The 22,109-nt window shown below is 36.2% G+C and overlaps 1 protein-coding gene across 2 annotated transcripts in view; it reads right to left on the minus strand.

Moving 5' to 3' along the window:
* Window positions 1-22,109, minus strand: part of LOC129266913 (oxysterol-binding protein-related protein 1-like) — a 36,349-nt gene that overhangs the window by 7,486 nt on the left and 6,754 nt on the right. Inside the window, exons 2-9 of one of the 2 annotated variants that reach the window (XM_064102366.1) lie at window positions 16,724-17,196; window positions 15,861-16,071; window positions 9,058-9,155; window positions 8,032-8,208; window positions 4,853-5,050; window positions 3,253-3,376; window positions 1,648-1,758; window positions 632-755 (exon numbers count right to left, since the gene is read on the minus strand). In XM_064102366.1, the coding sequence (XP_063958436.1) occupies window positions 632-755; window positions 1,648-1,758; window positions 3,253-3,376; window positions 4,853-5,050; window positions 8,032-8,208; window positions 9,058-9,155; window positions 15,861-16,071; window positions 16,724-16,929 (1,249 nt within the window). In that variant the 5' untranslated portion in view covers window positions 16,930-17,196. The remainder of the gene's footprint in view (window positions 1-631; window positions 756-1,647; window positions 1,759-3,252; window positions 3,377-4,852; window positions 5,051-8,031; window positions 8,209-9,057; window positions 9,156-15,860; window positions 16,072-16,723; window positions 17,197-22,109) is intronic. The other variant, XM_064102372.1, reaches the window with a different exon arrangement.

Raw genomic sequence — 22,109 nt, forward strand, 5'->3', positions numbered from 1 at the left:
AAAAAAAAATCCTCTCTCTCTTTTGGCAATGAGAGGCAATACTGTTGCTTAAGATCTAATTTTGAGAAAAAGTGGCATTTTCATGAAACCAAGACACCCCATCTCTTTAAATTGATCTCACTGACATTATTAAGTATCATGCAAAAGGATAGAAGGATGGGGGGAGAGAAAAGGCAAGAAGAAAATAACAGAAAAGTTGAAGAGAATGTACAAGAAATAGAGGACAAAAGTGTCAGTATGAGGTAGAAGTAGATAAGAGGAAGCGTAAGAATGAAAAGAGTAGATATAAGAGGGAGGATAATTAAGAAAGACTATAAATACTAAGCAGGAGAAAGGGAATCAAACATGTAAAACAAGGTGATAAACCCCCACCCCAAAAGAAACAAAAATATGGCAAGGATATAAAAAGGTCAAAATCCCTCTAATCAAGGAGAGAAAGAGTAATGCTGCAGTCACATTTCCCTACGGTGTCCGCACGGTGAGTGGAAAACAGCAATTTCACGGATGTCTATATGAACCGCATACAGGAAGCTGGTACAAAAATTATTAAAACGGCTGTTTTTCGACTTGCCGTATGGCCATAGTAAGTGAAATGTGACTGCGCCATTAATGAAGAGTTGATAGTTCTTACCTATATCACCGTTTTCTAGTAATCTGATGTCTGGTCTCAACCTGCTGTCTGTGCACGGTAGGGTTTGCTTCATACCATCGCTCAGTTCATTCAGCTTCATGGCAAACGATGTGAAGGAATAGTACTATAACAAAATAAGATGGTAAGTATATCATTATTTGGGTGAAGGTTGACAACATCTATTGAGCTGCAAGCATAGGTGGTTATATGCTTTATATCTCAAACAATTTAGCTAATGAAATGGGGGGGAAATAAGGCCATGGGCTGGATATCTTTGCTGGGCTATTAAAACCTTTTATCTCAAAAAAATGTTTGAAGAAAAAGGTGAGCACAGCTCAGGCAAAGCTTGATCATAAAGTTCCAATGTGGCAACCTTTTTTTTCCAGAGGAATTAAGAGACTGTTTCAGACAATACGAGGTTGTCTCCATTGTGATTCAAGTATTTCTTACATATGGGCTTTTTCTGAGCTGCCTCAAAATTGTTACATTTTGAACTACAAGATTTTAACAGCCAAGCGACAAGAAAGTTTGGGGTTCAAATGTAGATACAGTCAAATCTGTCTTAGAGGTCACCTGTCTATGGCAAACACCTTCACTTTGCAGTCTTGGATGGTATTAAAAGGGAGTGAACTGTGTGTGGTCTCTCACTGACTGTGTTATAAATACAGTCTTAAAATATACATTTTCAGATATCTACTAATATCTACTAATACTACAGAGAATAAACTGACCTATAATTGTATTTGTATAGAAAAACTAAAATGTTTTGAGAGTAAAAGTAATTGTTTTGCTACTTGGTAGCATAATTATTGCGGTATAAATGTAATGTCATTCAAGTGGGTCTATATTACTAGACTACATTGGCATTATGGGTCAGGAAACTGGCCAGATATGAGTAGTTGAGGACTCGAGATGGCGCTATTGGTTTGTATCTGCTTTAATAGACAGAGTTGACTCTATCTTAATGGACCAATGGTAGCCAGAGTAAACATTGAGGAATCAACTGCTATACGTACTTGTGATGATTCTTCAGGCCTTGTTAGGTTTTGCCATAAGATCTGAGAGTCTGTGTCTGGTCCATCACCAAGAGGATCGCTCCCTGCTCCTGGTGAACTCGGTGGACTCTGCTGTAATAGTAAAGAGAGTGAGAGTGAGAGAGAGAGAGCAAGAGATAGAGAGAGTGCAAGAGAGAACACAAAGAAAACGCCATTAATTATAATGACATCTCATGACTTTTTTGTGCATCACAGTTCTGACAAATTTGTAAAAAAAAAAAAGATCTAGTTTACAATTCCATTTATTTGTGTTTCCAATCAAAGTAATGAAAGCTTGAATATTTTTCCTGCAGCAGATTTAAATTAATCAATTTAATCCTGTTAACGATCATGATGATAAATAAGGTGTAAAAATTGACTGATTGGAAAAATATCATAATGCTGTAGCACATAAAACTTTTATTTGTACAAATAAAGCACGACACATAAATTGTTTTGATATAAGGTTACAAAACGGCATGGGATATTTCTTTTCAGAGACAGGAAGAGATCTACTTTTGAGATGCATTCTTGTTGAATCTATTACAATTACAGTCAGGGCTTGCTTCTGAATCCTTTTTAATTGAAACACGGGAAACTTGAATAAATCATTGCATGATTCAAAAGTTTAAAGGTTAATCTTCCTTTACAAAACTAGGGACAGTGATTTTGTTCTGTTTCTGAAAAAAAAAAGTGATTTGTTTTCAAACTTGAACTAAAATGGAAATTCTGATTTGTCACAGAAAATCTGGACTGTAGAAACATAAATTCTGTTTTTCAAGTCAAGGGCCCGTATTCTGAAGTCGGGTTTAACTTTAAGTCAGGTTTAAAGTTGTGGTTTAAGTATGGACAGCCAATTGTTATATAAATCACCAACAGTAGAGATATAATATTTCACCTCATTTGGCTCTCAAATCATTCATAATTGTGTAGAAAGTATAATTAGATGATTGTCTTCACCATCAATGAATCAGGAAAAAGCACAGTAACCATAAGAAACATACAACTTAATAAAAAAAATTGACACTTGGCTTCCCATAATTTTAGCACAGAGTTAGACCATGGTCTAAGTTAAAACCCGACTTCAGAATACGGGCCATTGAGTTCTCACATAAGTAAAGAAACAAAACAGATCTTCTGTTTTGATTTACAGGTGAACAGAAAATCACTGTCCCTTCAAACCTTCATTTCTGTCTTATACTATATAATCTAATAACAACTAATGCATTTGCACTAGTCTATAAGCACAGACCTTGATCATTCTGATGGAAACTGAATCAACAAGTGGGTGTTGAGACAAGGCTAGCACAAACTCAACTTGTTTCAATATCAGCAGGGGACTTTCAATACATAAATCCTGGTCAGGGCATTTAGACTGCCAATTCACACATTCCCTAAACAAAAATTTTGCCGGGCAAACTAGATCTGCCATGCCAATCTATCCAATAACTCCTCCCCCCCTCTTTTATTTGAAATCAAAACTTATTTTCCTAGATCGGCGCAGCCAACATATCCAAGATTTTTTTTTTCCTCTTTTAGTCACATCTTATTTCATTTTCTCTTTCCAAATACTCTCTTTTAACATACCCTATCTGATGCACTCGCCCTCCCTTTCCTCTTCTTCTCTTCCTTTCTGCTTTCAGGCGAATCTTTTTGAACAGCGCACAGGTACTCTGTCCACTTCCCATAGAGATAGCACAGCTTCTTTCCCCTGTTGAAGAAGAGAAGTCAACATAAGTATATGATCAACACAAGGGATTTTGGAGAAGTACAATATTTTTTGTTATGTATCAGTTTTTATTTATTATTTTTTTTTTTTCAATGCCCATATTGTATAAGTTGAGATATTTAATTCATGTATATGTGAAGCGCATAGAGACCTTGTGTATTATGCGCTATAGAAATGTAATTTTATTATTATTATTATTATAATGGCTAATTGTAGCAGAGCATTTTAAAACTGAACAAGATCTGAAAGTTATCATTTGTTTTATTCTCTAGATCTTGAGTATTTATCCGATCGTCGAAGAAAGCTCTGTCTTAATTTGTCCAAACATATACAAAACCCCAACCACAAACTTAACTGTCTCTTACCAGCAAAACGTGGAACCAGATACGCACTGAGAAAAACCAATGATCTTGACTTACCAAAGTGTAGAACCAATAGGTATAAAAATAGTTTTATTCCCTGGTGCTTATATAATTCGCAATGATAATTTCTGTTTTTTTTTCAAAATTCTGTTTTTGTCTGGACTGAGTTAATTGCATTATTATGGGCATGCAATTTAAGACAGTATTTCTTGATTTTATGTATGTTTGTGTATGTGTTTCTCTTTTTAAATGTATAATAATATTATAATTTCTTACTTTAGATGTTTTTAAGATACTCTTTAATATGACGTTTATTCAACTTAAATATATAAATTATCAATCTTTGTAAGATATGAAATTTATAATTGTCAACTATTTTTATTTGTACATAATCCAAACTTGTATACGGTTGCAATAAAGATTGAATTGAATTTGAATCTCTTCCTTGTTCCCCGCCATTAAAATAGTTAATGAGGTGTCTGTACATGAAAGTATGTAAAGTAATCAATCATAACAACAGATATTATTATTGGCTATTTCATGTTTTCACAGTATATTATTGTATTGCATAGTAATATAATGATATATTATTGTCTTGCAATTTACCATCTTTGTAAGCTATTATGATGTAAATTTAAAGTGATTGCTAACCTAATGGGTTGCCAGGCCTGGTTATTATATTTTATGTTCTACATGATCTTTAATAAAGACATGATATACCACCACCAAAACAATGCACTTTCTTTACATTTGTTTGATTTATGTATCTGAATTAGTATATTGACCAATATGACATTGTTGGCGCCCATATGGCCGAATTACAGATTGTCAAGTATAAATTGGATTCTATAAATTCAATAAAAACGTTTCTGTACACATGGCAAGTCATCGTGGAGAAGCATGTGCTAGATAGAAGGTTCTATCACATGCATATTTTTCATGATGAATAAAAAAATCTAAACAACACAAACTAAGCAATTATCTTAGCATCGGCTCCTGACATCCTACAAGTAGCGATTGCTATCAATTACCTCATCAAATTACATGGATGTATTGACACCTACTTGACAAATAAAAAGTATGGAAGCTTGCTTACTGCTTGTCAGAGATATGGCCTTCAATTTTGTGGAGATCTCGACCAAACCAGCCAGCCGGTTTGAAGTTGAGAACGCTCTTATGCCCCGTCTTGTGATTGATGATCTCTAGCGTGCCGTACTGCTCTATCCAGAGTCTACCCACGATGAGATTATGAACACACATTAGGACGTTATGAAAGGTGTAGGATTCACCGTGTCTGTCAACAAAGAAACATGAAAAAGAAACGTCAGTAAGCTTTCAATGTGAACATGCCATTTTGTGATTGATGATCTCTTGCATGCCGTACTGCTCTATCCAGAGTCTACCCACAATGAGATTATGAACACACATTAGGACGTTATGAAAGGTGTAGGATTCACCATGTCTGTCAACAAAGAAACATGAAAAAGAAACGTCGGTAAGCTTTCGATGTGAACATGCCATTTTGTGAATGATGATCTCTAGCGTGCCGTACTGCTCTATCCAGAGTCTCTCCACGATGAGATTATGAACACACATTGGGACGTATGAAACATGAAGGATTCACTGTGTCTGTCAACAAAGAAACGTGAAAAGAAACATCAATTAACATTTCTATGTGAATAAGCCTGTGTAATCTGATAACAAAAAGAAAAGAAAATGTCAACAAAACAATCTACCTATTTTCAAATGCATTAGTTCCTGGGACTGTATATATTATTCCCTGGTATATCATTCCCTGGTAATGATTACATGCCATTTCTGTAAAACACAAAATGAAATTCACAAAGAGTGAACTAATGTTACCAGGTTGAGGAGAGACTTAATATAAATGTCACATGGTAAAGGTGGTCTACATAATATAGATTTGACATGAGTCCTTCTACCCCACAACATCACTGTTGCTAAGCAACTAATGTGGTTTCAGAATCAATAAATCTAACACATATAGAACGCTCGTTCATTTAATTGGTGAAAATTGACATCACACTTTGCATCAGCTCTCCCAGACATAAACAAAGTGGTGAGAAGGAGTCCTATCCCATTTCAAGAATCGTAAATCAACAAGATAAAAAGAGTCCTTTTTGTATCATATGTACATGGACTGACTGGGAGCTCGAGTAAAAAAACAAAATAAAAGGAATGATTTGATTCCCACCAAGGATTTTTTTTTCAATTCGAAGGCTACTTTTTTAGCTTACCAACCAACGACATCGCATTTAAAGTTTACGTTGATTCCTGTGTGAAATTCAGGGGGCTTTTCTAGAACAATTTTGCCAGGGCTCTTTAGAGGGGCAATTTGGGGGTCAAATTCACCTCCAAGTCCCCATGTAATTCACCCCCTGGTTCCAACATTGTACATTTTCATACACATACACTTTCCCATTTCTGTAGAGATAAAAAAAAGGTCATAAGGTTGTAGGCAGGGCTCCACACTAACCCTTTTTTTCTACTGGTCCGACCTAATCATGTCGGACCAGTATATACCCAGTTTTTCCATTTTTGACTTGACCGAACCTAATAATTTACTGGTCCCAAATAATAAAGAAAAATATTCAAAAAAGACTTAAGTTTATTTTGCTGTCTTTTAATGCTTATTGTTACCCCCCCCCCAAAAAAAAATAGTACACACACACACAATATAATTCATGAGAGCCATTTTTTGAGATGCCAGAGCCATTCTTATAATTTACAAAAGAGAAGAAAATATATTTCAGTTTAGATATAACAGTAAATCTGGCTATTTCTGAAAAGTTACTGGCCCGACAGCAAATTTTACCGGTCTGGGACCGTTGGACCAGTGCCAGTGTCGCGCACTGTCGTAGCATATTATTCTTTAATTGAAATGGAATACATGCACAGAATGCCCCAGTTTATTTGGTCCTCAATATGAACACGGCTTATAAATCATAAAAAGGCAATACACATCCAACACAATGATAGATCAAAGTGTATATGAGAGCAGTCATATCCTTTCAAATATTTTCCACTGAAATGTCAAATGGCACTGTGTGAAGGTATGTGGGTCAATATGTTACTCACTCCAAATACAAACATTGATTTATGTCCAGTCCATCATATAAACATGACATTAAAGGTCTACTATGGAGTCTATCAGGGTGCGATTGAATGTCACATACAGAGAATGTACAGAGGATCGACATAGAGAACGTCACTGTTTCATATAATGTGCACCCTTACCAACCCCCCTCCCACCCCCGTTCCAAGATTATTTTTGAAAAATAAATGGAGCCTTCTTCATGGCAAATTTCTCTCAATTTAATGTCATGACATTTGTTCCCCCCCCCCCTTCTTTTCAATGATCTTGGCACTAGGGAAGAAAATTACATGGGGATTCTGGGCAATTTCAGCCCCAAAATGCTCAAAATAACAGAGAAAAATTTAAAAGATTCCCCCAAAATCCCCATTCACTATAATGTTAAAGCAGATCTAGGTAGTAAACTGAAAAGTAGCCGCCGAACAATAAAATAACAATAAACAAATTATTTTTTCCCCGCTTCGCATTTTCATTAACATGGGAATATTACAGTATTGATGCTGGTACTACCATGAAAAGGGAAAAAAATTGAAAAAAACCCTATATTTAGTATGCGCATATTCATGTCCGTTTATTAGAAGAAACATTTGGGACTCGATTGCTTCATCATAATATTCCCCAAATAAGAAATTTCAAAGAAAAGCCTTTCCATTCTTAGCAAACATATTGAGAATTTCTGATTAAATCAACAGACTGGCAGGTATACGTCAGTATATCCATTACATCGAGAACAGAAGCTCTGGTTGTGCGAATACATTATATCTTCTTCAGAAATTCACTGGTAGAGTTATTGATTAATCCTTGCTTGCAGAAAAATGCAGGTACTGAGGCAGACTTTCAGAGGACAAAGAAGTAATGTCCTGTTCATTATTTCAACTCAACGCTGCATGTACAGGAAAGCAATCATATTTCTGATCACGTAAAAAAATACTGGTAGTTGTAACGCACTGTGGGAGAAACATAACACCACCACTTTGCTGGCTGCACCAATTTTTTTTTATAGAGAAATTGCAATGTTTTAAATAATTAAAATTCATATTAATTTAAAATTCATTTCAAATTCATATCCAGGAATGAATCTACATTAAGTGACAGCTGGCTTAAAGTGTAGTAAATGATTAGCTCATCATCAACACACAAACTGAAGTGACTGCACTTACTTTGGAAGCTTGATGGTCACGACGCCTTTGGGTTGGACCTCCATACTCTTTCCCCAGAACTTGAGCTTTGGATGGACAGCACCGTGGAACTCAAAGTGAGGCGAGCTGGCGTGGAAGGCACTGACGGGAGGATGGTGGGAGACCTGCTCTAACAGCATCTTGGTGTCAATGTCCTCTCTGTGAAAAGAACAAGTAAAACATCCACCGTTATTACTGGAGAACTGATCAGCCCTGGAAGATGGCTTCCTGAATTCTATTTTTGAAAATAGTCTGTAGGCCACTTGCCCTTTTTCATTTGTTCTTTAAAGATTCTAGATTTTTTCAAGATATATAGCTTGAAACGTGTATTATTTACTGTAATATTAACACTATCACTCTCTTCTCCCCCCTCTCCGAATCGCCCTTATCCTCCAGACTCTGACTTCTTTTTTCTCTTCTTTCAGCCTCCTCCTCCTCTCCTAATTCCTCTTCCTCTGTACCCTCCTCGTTTTCTCCAACCTCCTCTCAATTGTTTTTCTTCGCCTCCCTCCTCCAGCTCTTCCTCGTTCTTTCCTCCTCTACCTCTTTCTCCCCTTCTCTGCCTCCTTCTCATCCTTTCCCTCCCCCTCTTCCTCCCCTCCTCTCTCCTTCTCTTCTTTCCCTCCTCTCTTCTCCTCTCATCCTCTACCTCCTTTCCCTTCTCCTATTTCTCCCCTCCCTCCCCCCTCTCCCTCCTTTCCTCAATGCCTTCATTTCCCCTCATCTCCCTCTTTCTCCTTGTCTTCTTCTTTCCTCTCCATCTACAATGTAGTCTGTCTTTCTCTTCTTCCTTTTCTACCCACCCCCCCCCCCCCTGTCTACATGTATAATACATGTAACAGCTATGGCACTCTATCTCTTTCATGTACAATTTCACATTCTCTGATACTTCACAAGTAAATGCAGTATATTAAGTATCACATTACATCAATTATCTCAAGAGTACCAATTACTCTTCCCATTTCACAAATAATTCTCCACATTGTAAAGAAAATAAAATTGATTTACCTTGACAACTCATATGTTTCTCCTAAGAGTGGATTGAAGGGTTTTCCAAATCTGTCTACGTTTGAAGCTGATGCAGATACAACAAAGGCTGTCACAAACTGTAAACAAAAAAGATGGAAGAGACAATTTATTTTGGATAAAAAGATTACAGAGATTACCAGGTCCAAAGAAACGCAAAATAGCATACCGAAGCACACTTGAGCTTTTGAAAATAAATCCATGTCATAACCAAAACATGTATCATCATAGAATTAAGTAGCTCTGCACATTGGCCTCTGTTTTAATCAGGAAAAGTCAATATTTTCAAAGGCAATTTTGGCTGTCATGAGGGCCAAATAGACTGTTGCCCTCATGAATTTTCTATGCTGATTCAAACCTAGAAAACATGATCTTCAAACATGTAAAGTTAGAAAAATTCCAACTTGTATTCACATAATTTTTTTCATAGGTTGTATTAAAAAGTAAAAACAAATTCAACTGCCGAAATGATAAATAAACATACATTTTCCTGCAAAACCAAGGATGGTAAAAATTGTTTGAATACAACATGATTATACTGTGGGATTTTCATAGTTTGGACATGTTATGCATCGCATACTTGGATACATGTAATATGTTAACTTTTACTTCCTAGTGGGTGTTTCATAAAGCTATTCATAAAGTTACGCACAACTTTACGCACGACTGGAACATGTTCTTAGGTCATAAATCAATTATACAGGGATATCATTAAGCAAGAGAAAGGATCACCAGTCATGCGTAAAGTCATTCGTATCTTACGAACAGCTTTATGAAACACCCACCTGGACCAATTAAATTCTTTTATCTGAGATGAGCTGTTGGGTGGGTTTGAAAAGAGGAAGAAATCAGAATTCACAAAAAGTTGAATGAATGCTTTCCCCAAAGTACATTAAACCATGTTTTTCATTCTAATTTGTGATTCATGTATATGTGATTCTTGCTGCAGAAAAAAAATCATCTAAATAGGACTATGACCAATTGATGTCTTAGGACTGTATTATATGAACTTGGTTTAACCAAAACTGTTGTCTATAAAACTATGGATAGCTAAACATAACACAAATCTCCAAACAATAAAAGACCAATTAAAGGAGAATGAAACCCTTGAAACCAGCTGAATCCATATCAAAGAGAAAAATCAAAGAAACATATTGTTGAAAGTTTGAGGAAGATTGAATGAATAATAAGAAAGTTATGAGAATTTGAATATTGAGATCACTAGTGCCATGTAGATCCTCCCATCGGCAATGCGACCAAGATCTGTGATATCACACACGTACAACTCCCTCATTACTTTAGTACTTATTTCACTTATATTCTCACTTTTATAGAGTCTATCACAAGGTGAGGTGTTCTCTTTATGAGATGAAAAGTACAGAGGTTTCACAACATTATATCATTGATGAATCATTTGTCATATGATTAGAATGAGCAAAAAGAGATGTTTTGGGGTATATTTTCAGTGTCCAAATGGGAGAGTTGTACGTGTGTGACATCACAGATCTTGGTCGCATTGCCAATGGGAGGATCTCCATAGCATTAGTGATCTCGACATTCAAATGCTCACAACTCTTTTATTGCTCGTCCTATTTTACTCAAACTTTTGTTGATCTTATTCTTTGATTTTTCTGCTTTCACAAAAGCTAACTTGCTCCAAGAGTTTCATTCTCCTTTAATGACACCATTTGACATGAAAATCATTCTGTCAGGGAGTGAACACTTAAATAGTTAAAATGATAAACTTTCGGAGGGATATTAAATTTCATTTCCCTCAACAACAAAAAATATATACAAATCATTGACATAAAAAAGATAATTTACTGTACATGTTGAGGGGTCAAGGAATTTCTGCTTGTAAAAATGAGCCCCATATTGATTTAAAAAAACACATATATCTATACTTCTACCAAACTTTTATTTTTTATGAGTTTCACCATTAAAGCATGTACAAAGACTAAATTAAAATTCAATAAAAACAAATATTTGACATTTTCGGTTTCTCATAAATTTTAGTGCACCATGGCCTAAGTTAAGCTGGACCTCAGAATACAGGCCTATGTGACTGCACTTGAGTTTGACTTCAATTCTATTGTGATAAAATGAATGCTTTCCATGGAAAAATGTCTCTCACAGTCATACATGTACACATATAAACTAAAATCAACAGTAAAAGGCAATCACCCCTTGCCCCTTATCAAGCATCAATCAGTTGCATAAAACTATCATTACACTTGACCTGTCTCTACTTTGACCAAATTAGTAAACAGCAAAGGTGGCTTTTGTTGGCTAAACTTGAACAGTATCTTCAGGTGTCTTTAATGTTGCATCGTATGCTATATTTTGTTATGTTACAGTGGCAGATTGGGGGGGGGGGGGAGGTGTTAGGGGTTTAAAATTAAACCACCAACTCGGGCTCCCCCAAAATAAAGAGTGTGAGATCAAACTCCAACACTCCTTCCCTGTTTACAAGAGATGCACAAGTAGAACAGTGGGGGATCTGTGTCTGTGGAGGGGGGGGGGGGGAGGGGGGTAGGGGGGTAGGATGCATGACGTTGCAGCTCATCGTTAATGGGTCAAACCAACTTGCCAAACTCCTCTTTTAGCAAAAAGCTTAAAGCGGACCATTAATCTTTGAATCCAGGTCCACAAAATTGATAAGATTAGTGATGCAAAGAGCAGGCTAGATGTACAACAATGTAACATTGAATCTAACTGATAGTGACTGGCACTGGTCGACTTTGTCATCAAGTCATTGAGATACATTTAAAGGTCAAGTCCACCCCAGGAAAATGCTGACTTGAACAAATAGAGAAAAATCAAACTAGCATAGTGTTGAAAATTTCATCAAAATCGGAAGTAAAATAAGAAAGTTATGACATTTTAAAGTTTCGCTTATTTTTCACAAAACAGCTGATATGCACAACTAGGTGAGTCAGTCGATGATGTCCATCACTCACTATGCCTTTTGTTTTTTACTGTTTGAATTATACAATATTTCCTTTTTTATAGATTTGACAATAACAGCCAACTTGAATGAACCACATAGTATTAAACAATGCTAATTCCACATGTTCGGGGAGGAATTAATCGTTGTTTCACTTGACAATGAGGAGAAAATTAGAATATTTCATATAATAAAATACAAAAGAAATAGTGAGTGGATAACGTCATCAGTCTCCTCATTTGCATAACGACCAGGATGTGCATATACATGTAACTGTTTTGTGAAATTAAGCGAAACTTTTAAAATTTCATAACTTTCTTTATTTTACATCCAAATTTTGATGAAATTTTCAGTGTTATGCTGGTTGGATTTTTCTCTTTTTATTCAAATCAACTTTTTATTGGGGTGGACTTGTCCTTTAATACATCACAGAGGGTATTACATGTACATGTAGGCCTACATGTACTTCGTACATTACACATAAATCTTCATAATACATGTACGTACAAAGTATTTCCTGCTTAAAGGTCAAGTCCACCCCGAAAAATGTTGATTTGGATACATAGAGAAAAAGCAAACTAGCATAATGCTGAAAATTTCCTCAAAATCGGATGTAAAATAAGAAAGTTATGACATTTTATTTAAAGTTTCGCTATTTTCCACAAAACAGAGATGCAGTGAAATATAATAAAATACAAAAGAAATAGTGAGTGGATGACACCATCAGTCTCCTCATTTGCATACCGACCAGGGTGTGCAAACAACTTTTTTGTGAAATTTAAGCAAAACTTTAAAATGTAATAACTTTCTTAATTAACATGCGATTTTGATGAAATTTTCAGTGTTTTGCTCATTGGATTTTTCCTCTTTTTACTCAAATCAACTTTTAATTGGGGTGGACTTGTCCTTTAATTAGGAATTCAAAATATCGCTCAACGTGAAATAACATACATACACTGTACATGCAGGGAGTTCTCTGATACATGTATATGTACATTACACAACACACTACATACATGTACACATGTAAGCCTCAAATCTGAAACTGCTTCTTATACCTTAGTCACATTTTCCCTTCAGCAGTCGAAAAACAGCTGTGTTATTCATTTTTATTCAAACCACCTAATGTAAACTGTAGTTGGTTCAAAAATATTAAAAACAGCTGTATTCGACTCCCTGTACAAAAATATTAAAAACAGCTGTATTCGACTCCCTGTACAGCCCTGGAGGGGAAATGTGACTGAGGTATTAATGGTACAGGTACACATTTTGTTCTGAATTCCACACTGAGTAAAGCCCATTGTAGATCATGTTTACATACATGTATTATTATCATTACAAAGGCACAGATTAACATTCCAGCATTTATTGTATGGTCGAAAAGTGACTAAAAAAGCGGAGGTACAAAGCGTTCAGCATTGTTTGCACATTAAATGTCAAAATGCAGTCAACTGGAAAATATGTAGATCATTATCGTCATATTGATCAGAAAAGGTGATGGGCCAAGTATTATCAGTGTTGATTAGGGGAGCATATCATAAGGAATTTCATGTGTGAATTCTAATGACTAATTTGCTCTCAGCCAATCAGATGCAAGGATTTCTAGTAGCTTATAACAATAGTCAGTTAAAATCAATGACTATTATTTCATGAAAAGCTCCCCTGGTGTCAGGGCGATACAGTCATATGCACCAATCTTCTACAAAAGCCAAAGCTGAATAACAAATAGAGGGGTTGGGTCATCGTATCATTGAACATGGTAGTAGTCTTCATTTTCAGTTTGCTTTCATTTTCAAATTTTGGCCGATGCATTATGCTGCAGTCACATTTCCCCTACGGCCACCATACAGCAAGTCGAAATAGGCGAGTCGAAAACAGCTGTTTCATCTACTATCATTCAAACCACCCATCATATATGTAGCTATGCAAAATATGTTAAAATAGCTGTCTTCGACTCGCCGTACGGCAAACGTAGAGGAAATGTGACTGCGCTAATTAAGAACATGCATGTTAGCCATTAACTACTTTACAGTACATGTACTGTATATATACCATGAAGTGGGAGGAAAATTTAGCAACAAATTGTAAATGAAGAATTATCAAAGTGGGCAAACTATATTGGGCCTCTATAAACAATCAAGTGTGTTATATTCCTAAGAATATGCATCAGAAGGAGAAAAATTATTGTTTGCCTGAAGGGTTCATGAGTTTACTAACCTTTCTATGTACAAGTATATGTGCATATGTACAATATAAAACACTTCGCAAAGATTGCAGATCAGAGACTACGAAGGCATGTATAGATAATTACTTGCCGCAACAGTATCTAATAAATGATCTTATAAAAAATAAGGCGCGAAGTCTGCTAAATATATATGTAAATTGAATCATTCACTTATCAAAGTTTGCCATGTGTTTTAATGTTGTCAAAATGTGGATTGGAATGAAGAAACATGGAAGTGTATATGCTCAGTACCGCGGACATGAAAAATAGATTTAAAAAATATATATATTCCTTTTATCAACGCCCCCCCCCCCCCCTCAGACAGAAGTCCTGTACAACAAAACAACATACACACAGGCCTACATAATATCAAACTGATTCTGACACCCAAAAACATTGAAAATGAAAATGGTACATAAGACTACAAAAACCTTTACATGTGCATACCGTAGGTGTGTATAGAAATTACACATGCCTCAAACTTATGAGGAAATTATAAATATATCTATATTGAAAACAAAAACTGTATCTATATTTAAAACAAACACCTACAACCCAAACTAATTAATCATTCACCCCTATATATTTCCTTGAATACATTGCTATCAATCTGCAGTACATACAGAACATGTAATGGAGTTTATTGATTAACCCTACTTGTATTCAGTGTTGTCTTATTCAAATGCAGACATCACCAGAGACCGAAGCCACTGTGCAAATATAACGTTGAGATTAATTCCAATTTGAGCACTCAGGTGACTGGGTGATATACTTGGACACCAGCCTAAAAAACATTCATCAGAAATTCCAAAGGTCTAAAAGTATAGACAAAATTAAATCCTGGTACAATTGTTGGTGAGAGAGACTTGGGTCTCACTATTCTACTCATCAACATGTATACATGTACATGAATTTGATTAAAACCTATAAATGTGTACAGAACAGGTACATGTAAATATTGTTTTGTGAAAAATGTGAAATCAGAGCCAGATCCTTTCAGAAATGTCATCTTTTGCATAGACCCAATACTAAAGCACTTGGCAAAATATTAGTGTTTATCAACGCAGAATAGAGTACCGAAGTGTGACGTCATCAATTTTCACTTTTTGCATTATCACTATATCAGCGTTTTTATACCATATTTTGGTAGAGCATGATGAAAACCCCTACAACCCAAATTTCCTTTTGCTCTGCCCGATTCATGTCATTAAAGGTGTCATGAGATTTTTCATGCAAATTTAGAAAATGGTTTTAAGAGATCAATCATATTATGAGCATTTTAATAAAAATTTGCAAAACTTTACCTGTAAAGACATTCTCTAATCTCTATTAATCTAGATATTTCTATAATTAAAAAACAAATACAAAAGGAAAAGGGGAAAAATGCAGTAATGAAAGAAAATGACAAAGGTTGCCAATTTGAAGAACAAGAGCTGATCAAATAAGAGCATCAAATAATTAGCCCTGTAACATAAAGCTTAGCGATGATCGTGGGGCTGATTCTTACGATTGATCGTACACAATAACCTATGGAATCAATCATAGAAATGAGCCCACAATCAATCGCCACGCTTCATGTAACAGGGCCCAATGTGGGGTTAATAAAATACTGACCTTCATCCTATCCACAGGGTCATCGGACATACTGGCCTTGAGAAGGAGGTGGGCATGTTCAATGTATTCGCAGCATCTTTGGAGGAAGCTTAACGGTTCGTTAAAGACTACGGGCATGGTGATCTTGGAGAGTTCTTTGCCGATGCATTGCTTTAGTACTGTCCATAACGTCATATGGTCTCGTCTGTACATGGGGGCCGGTAACCTTACCCTACAGATGAACAAAGCCAACAAAAACACATGAACATCAATGGCGTATCCAGCATCAACTATGACAAAGAAATGTATGGGCCCATGCCAAAGCATATCACTATTGTCCCCAGACAATTGGGCCCATGATATGCTTTGTAGGATCTGATGCTGGATATGCACCTGAAAATGTAAGAAATTAAAAGCTGTTTGATAGATGCAAGTGGATGTTTCTATCATATATATTTAAAATTTGCAACGGAAATATTGAAGGGATCATTACAGATTATTCAAGAGTAGATCATTAAACTGCGAGTGAAAGAATTTACTGAAGCAGCATTTAATCATTACCTTGAAAAGTGGAGTACAAAAATTGCAAAAGGAAAAAATCCGCAAATCAAGTAAAATTATATGTCATATTTCCATACAACTCTGATGCCAGGACGTTATGGCGCAGATGTCAAAACGTGATGGGTGCGCGAAATTTGACCTGCGACTTTGTAATTTAAACCTGACCTGTAATTTTGTGTGAGTACCGACATGTATTAGGTAAACACACATAAAATATAAAACTGTCCTATATATTATTTTCATTGCGCAGAAATCGATTTGGGACAGACGGCTACGACACTAAATACCCCTTTCAGATAGTCATAGGGAAGAAAAATTATTACCTCGCACAACCTGGAATGATAATATCGGGCACACTTCCAAATGTGAACACATCGCTTTTTCCCAAGTCTCTGTTTTTAGTTATACTATAATCTCCATTGTTTGATGAAACAAGGTCTTCCTTGCTCTGTTTACTGTTTGAATGGTTCTCAGAGTCTGATATTCTATGCTGAACGCCCTCTGTTGGCATCCTTTGCTCGGAATCCATCCTGACACTGTAGAAGCTCTCGACGTCACTGAGTCGATCATCAAAGCTACCGGTGGGGCTGCTTCCTCGGCTTCCGGAGTCCCTCACACTGTGGAATTCATGATCCTCATAGTCGAACTCCGCGGGGATATCTTGGAAGTTGAGAGGGCTCGTGGAGAGGGTCGCCGAGAGGAGTTCTAGTCTGTCGTGCTGCTGCGCCAGCGCATGAAGGGCGTCCTGAAGGTTACGGGTCCGTTCTTGCTCCTGCTTCAACTGCAGGTTACGAAGCTGGAGAGAAGAAAAGAAAAGCAAAGAAAGAATCCATGAAATGATGATCTGAAGATTTTTAAGAAATACATTTTTTCACTCAACTCTGTTCACACATGTACTCATTTGTACATATATACTTTATAATGTTACATACATGTTGTTAATGTACACATGTGACAGGGAAAATAAACAAACTCTTGATTCTTGGACTTCTTGTAAAAATCTTTAGAACTTTGCAAAGATATTTCACTGTTCCTGAAAGATTGAGTATTCACAAGGGTATTTTTTTTTCAATTTTACTGCTTTATCATTCACTTCCAATTGATGTAGAACAGTGTACACAAAGGAACAATTCTAAATAGAGTTTTGGCATACATGTACGACACATGATGCACTGCGCATGCCGGGTCTGGAAGAATTTCAGTGGTATGGTGGTACGCTATTGAGACGTAGTCTGCTGTGCAAATTCTGCACTTGAGTTATATGGTCTGAATGCGTTGCCTATAATAACTTGTGTACAGAAAGCCCTATCGCTCAAGTTTTATATGAGTTAGTCTTGTGTGAAGACCCACTTGTTGATCAAATTTTCATTCAAGGTCTGTGCCTGCAGACTAATTGAGACAAATGTACTTGCTATCGTAAAAACTTGATTTATGAAAGACCGCACAGTTTTTCAAGAGATGCATACTGTACAGTGTACTGTATATGTAACCTTGCAACCACTATGGAATATGAAGATAGACTAACTGCTGAACAGTACCTTTATTCATATACCTGTAAATTGGATTCAAAGAGTCTGGTAGTGAGACCACAAACATACAACAGACCAATAGAGGAAGTGCTGGTATTTCATGAAGGAAGTTATGGGAATGTGGTTTGGCTGGATCAGTATTATCTTTACTACATGTAGCTTCCATTTAAGTACTCTCAATTAAAACTAGTTAAGTGCTACCAAGGATACTACTGGAAGGAAGTATGTAGCTGTAAACTATCTTATGCTGCGTTTATGCGACCTCAAGCCAGAATCATGATTTGAATCATGATTCAAATCTAAAACCTGAATCACAGAATCACGGTTTAGACTTTCATTCCAATGCCGTTTCTCCTCCGTTTCGGGCCGTTCCAGTGCGCATCACAGTGCGCAGGTTGACCCATTCACTGAGCATATGCACATACACCAGAAATAGCCCGACACAATGACGTCATAGAATCATGATTCAAATCATGATTACGTTCATAAGATCTTTTTCGTTGCTGATTTTACAGAAACGTCTTTCCAAACGCCCCTTTTTCTCTGTTTCATGTTTGTGATTTGAAAGACGTTTATTTTCACTTTTGTCTAAACGCACCGTGATTCTGCAGAATCATGATTTCAATCACAATTCTAGGGTAAAAACAGTGGCGCATAGACGCACCCTTATTAATTTTTATGATGTACACAAGGGGGATGCTCTTTCTGGAAAAAAAAACCCAACCAACTGTGAAATTGATCTAAAATCCAACAGGATGTAGGCCTACTCTTTCATTCCAATGCCGTTTCTCCTCCGTTTCGGGCCGTTCCAGTGCGCATCACAGTGCGCAGGTTGACCCATTCACTGAGCATATGCACATACACCAGAAATAGCCCGACACAATGACGTCATAGAATCATGATTCAAATCATGATTATGTTCATAAGATCTTTTTCGTTGCTGATTTTACAGAAACGTCTTTCCAAACGCCCCTTTTTCTCTGTTTCATGTTTGTGATTTGAAAGACGTTTATTTTCACTTTTGTCTAAATGCACCGTGATTCTGCAGAATCATGATTTCAATCACAATTCTAGGGTAAAAACAGTGGCGCATAGACGCACCCTTATTAATTTTTATGATGTACACAAGGGTAATGCTCTTTCTGGAAAAAAAAACCCAACCAACTGTGAAATTGATCTAAAATCCAACAGGATGTAGGCCTACTCTTGTACTCCATACAATACATGTATTGTAAATGTACATGTATGAGAATCTTCACAAAAATGAAATCAAACGAAAAGAGGAACTTGCCCACAAATCTGCCCTTTAGTAAGAAAGAAGTTCAAGTATTGATACAGAAATGGCATGAATTGCAATTATGGCAAGTCACCTTGGCAACAGAAATCAAATAATGAGCATCTCTTTTCCTCCTACACATACTGTAGATCTGAGAAGAAAGAAATGACAAATCTGAAAGCAGAGTCTTGAGTTCTGTTTTGTCCAAGAAATACTTGATTTCTGTCGAGTGTGAATGCTACCGTACAACATCATGTACAGAATAAGAAATCCTATTTCTGCATATTTGTTACATGTAATCATCTCTTTTCTTGGGTAGAATTTAAGTATCAAAATGCGTTTCAAGGTACTCTGCATATGGGGTTTGAAAGGGGTTTTTTAGAATGCGTTAGAGCCCTACATGAAACATGCTTCTGCACAAAAGATCAAGGGTGTTTTGAAACACATTTGAAGAAAACTTTGAACTTTGATCACTTCTACCCATTTCCACAGTTTCAGAGAAAATGTGCAAGCCTTGCCATGCATACAGCCAATTGTGTAAATATAAGGATTATATGGTCTTTCGTTGATTTCATCAAAAAAAAAATCTATTCACCTCATATCAATCATTTTCTAAAGATTAAAGGGGAAGTTCACTCTGACAAAAAGTTCATATTAAAAAAAAATATTGGCGAAGGTTTGAGGCAAATCCATAGAATAAAAAAGTTAATGAATTTTAATGATTTGATTTGTGACATCATATATGCAAGCAGCTTTCCCACAAAATAATATCAAATCAATGAAAGGCCATTTTTTCTCAGAAAATTGAAAATGGTCTTTATTTATTGTACCTTCAGAATATCAATACACAAATGATTTCACACCTACTCCTAAAAAGAAAATAAAAATAAGTCATCATGAACCATTACAAAACGAAATTTATGCGTTATCATATGGGGCAGCTGCGTGTTTATGACGTCACAAATCAATAACTTGACATTCTAATAACTTTCTTAATCTTTAGTTTACTGGAGTTTCTTCAAACCATAACCAATATTTTTTATTATTTTTCTATTTTTATAATAAAGTTTTCGTCAGGGTGAACTCTCCCTTTAAATGGCACGATGTACACATAGATGTGCAGTGGCAAGGCCAGTTTTCTGACTGTGTAATATCTTAGACGAAGTCCTTTAAAAAACATGCTTGTATAGGCCTTTGAAATTCATTTAAATAGTTGGTGTACAGTAAAAACATGCTTCAAAGTGGATAAATGTTGATAAAAAACAGTCAAACTTATAGAAAATAATGGAACTGCTAGAAGAAAATATGAGCTTTGAAAAAACTGATCCCAAACAAAGTATCACACAGCACTTAACCCTTTAGCACCTGAACCGCCCGAGACCGCCCTTCCTATTACACACTGAACCGCCCTTAACCGTCCGTACGTTTTCTTTGCGCTATAGTATCTCTTGTCTATGATTTACCGTGGTAATATTGCGTGTGCATACCGTATAGGTTGGCTGCTACATAGATCTGCATAGAAAAGTGTATGCTCCTATTGAGTATAATAGAGAAAAACTGATTGACATGCATCGGTGTGTAGCAAGTTCCAGACTGTTGCGCAGTCGATCTCAGCAAAGATGGCTGCGTCCATGTCTCGGAAAACCACTTACTTCTCGGGCCTTGCTATATGTTCATCAAAACGTTGGATATCACACAGAGTGACATCTAGATGTGAGTTGGAATTAATTTTTGACATATTTGATTCAAGATTTTGCGAAAACTTTAGTATTCTGTCAGTGATACTTTACATTTTGTTGAAGGCGTGGGACTGGGGCGGCTGAAACCCGAACTTTTGTTTTTTTTTCTTCTCGCTCTGCAAACGATTGTCAAAGGTCAATATTCGTATATCTGATTGAACTTTGCCATGTACCATTCTATTCAACAGGTCCTATGCTACAAAATAAATATAACTTGTAATGAACAAAAGTAAATTTATAAAAAAATATTTCAATTTGTTTGGAACAATGCCTACTTATTACCAGTTTTATTGTTTCCTCCAGTGAGTAATTGCCATTATGCATAGGAATCTGTAGGTGCTAGAGGGTTAAACTAAAAATCTAGCTGAGCACTGGGGCTTGCATCTGTTGTTCATTTAAGCTATTTTGTGTTCATTTAAAATGGTTGAAAATGAAAATAAGGAAAATGATTCAAAAGCTTATAGGAATCTCATTAACATTCCAGGGGGACCAAGTACTGACAAAAAAAGTGCTGAATCATAAGGAGTCTTTTCAATTACCCTGATCAATTGTAAAGATATCAATGTGCAAGTAAAATCCACATTCTACAATGCCTTGTTGGTACATACATGTACAGTGTACATTGTACACGTACGTTTACAGGCATATAAAATGCTAATAACTGTACAAGGTGTATGTTTGTACAGTACACAATACATGTACATGTGCATTTACCTTTTTTTAATAATTTGAAGGAGGCCAGTTGATGTATTTTTGTTTTATACATGCACCCAATAATCAATCGATGCCACCTGTCACTGAGTTTTATACAGATTCCATACAGTATACATGGTAGTACTTTAGATAATTAACCCTAATTGACCAATGCTTGCAGACTATAGACGCAAGCAAGCCTAAACTAGATGCATTGACTTCAGAGGACTGTATGGTGGCCATAACTGGGGTTTTCCAAAGAAAAACTTTTGATTGGATAGGCAATGAACCGGTTGCATTGCTATGTCAGTGCATATATATTATCTTTTGTTGGGCATACTTGTGAAGCCCCAAACCTAGTTATACAAATATTTAAAATTGCAGAGCTTTGGTCTACACATGTATAAAGACTGCAAATCTGCCCATTCTACATCACACCACTGTGTGTAAGAAACAGCTTTCCATTGCTGGA

The sequence above is a fragment of the Lytechinus pictus genome, chromosome 1 (assembly GCF_037042905.1).
Source record: "Lytechinus pictus isolate F3 Inbred chromosome 1, Lp3.0, whole genome shotgun sequence".
NCBI lineage: Eukaryota > Metazoa > Echinodermata > Echinoidea > Temnopleuroida > Toxopneustidae > Lytechinus > Lytechinus pictus.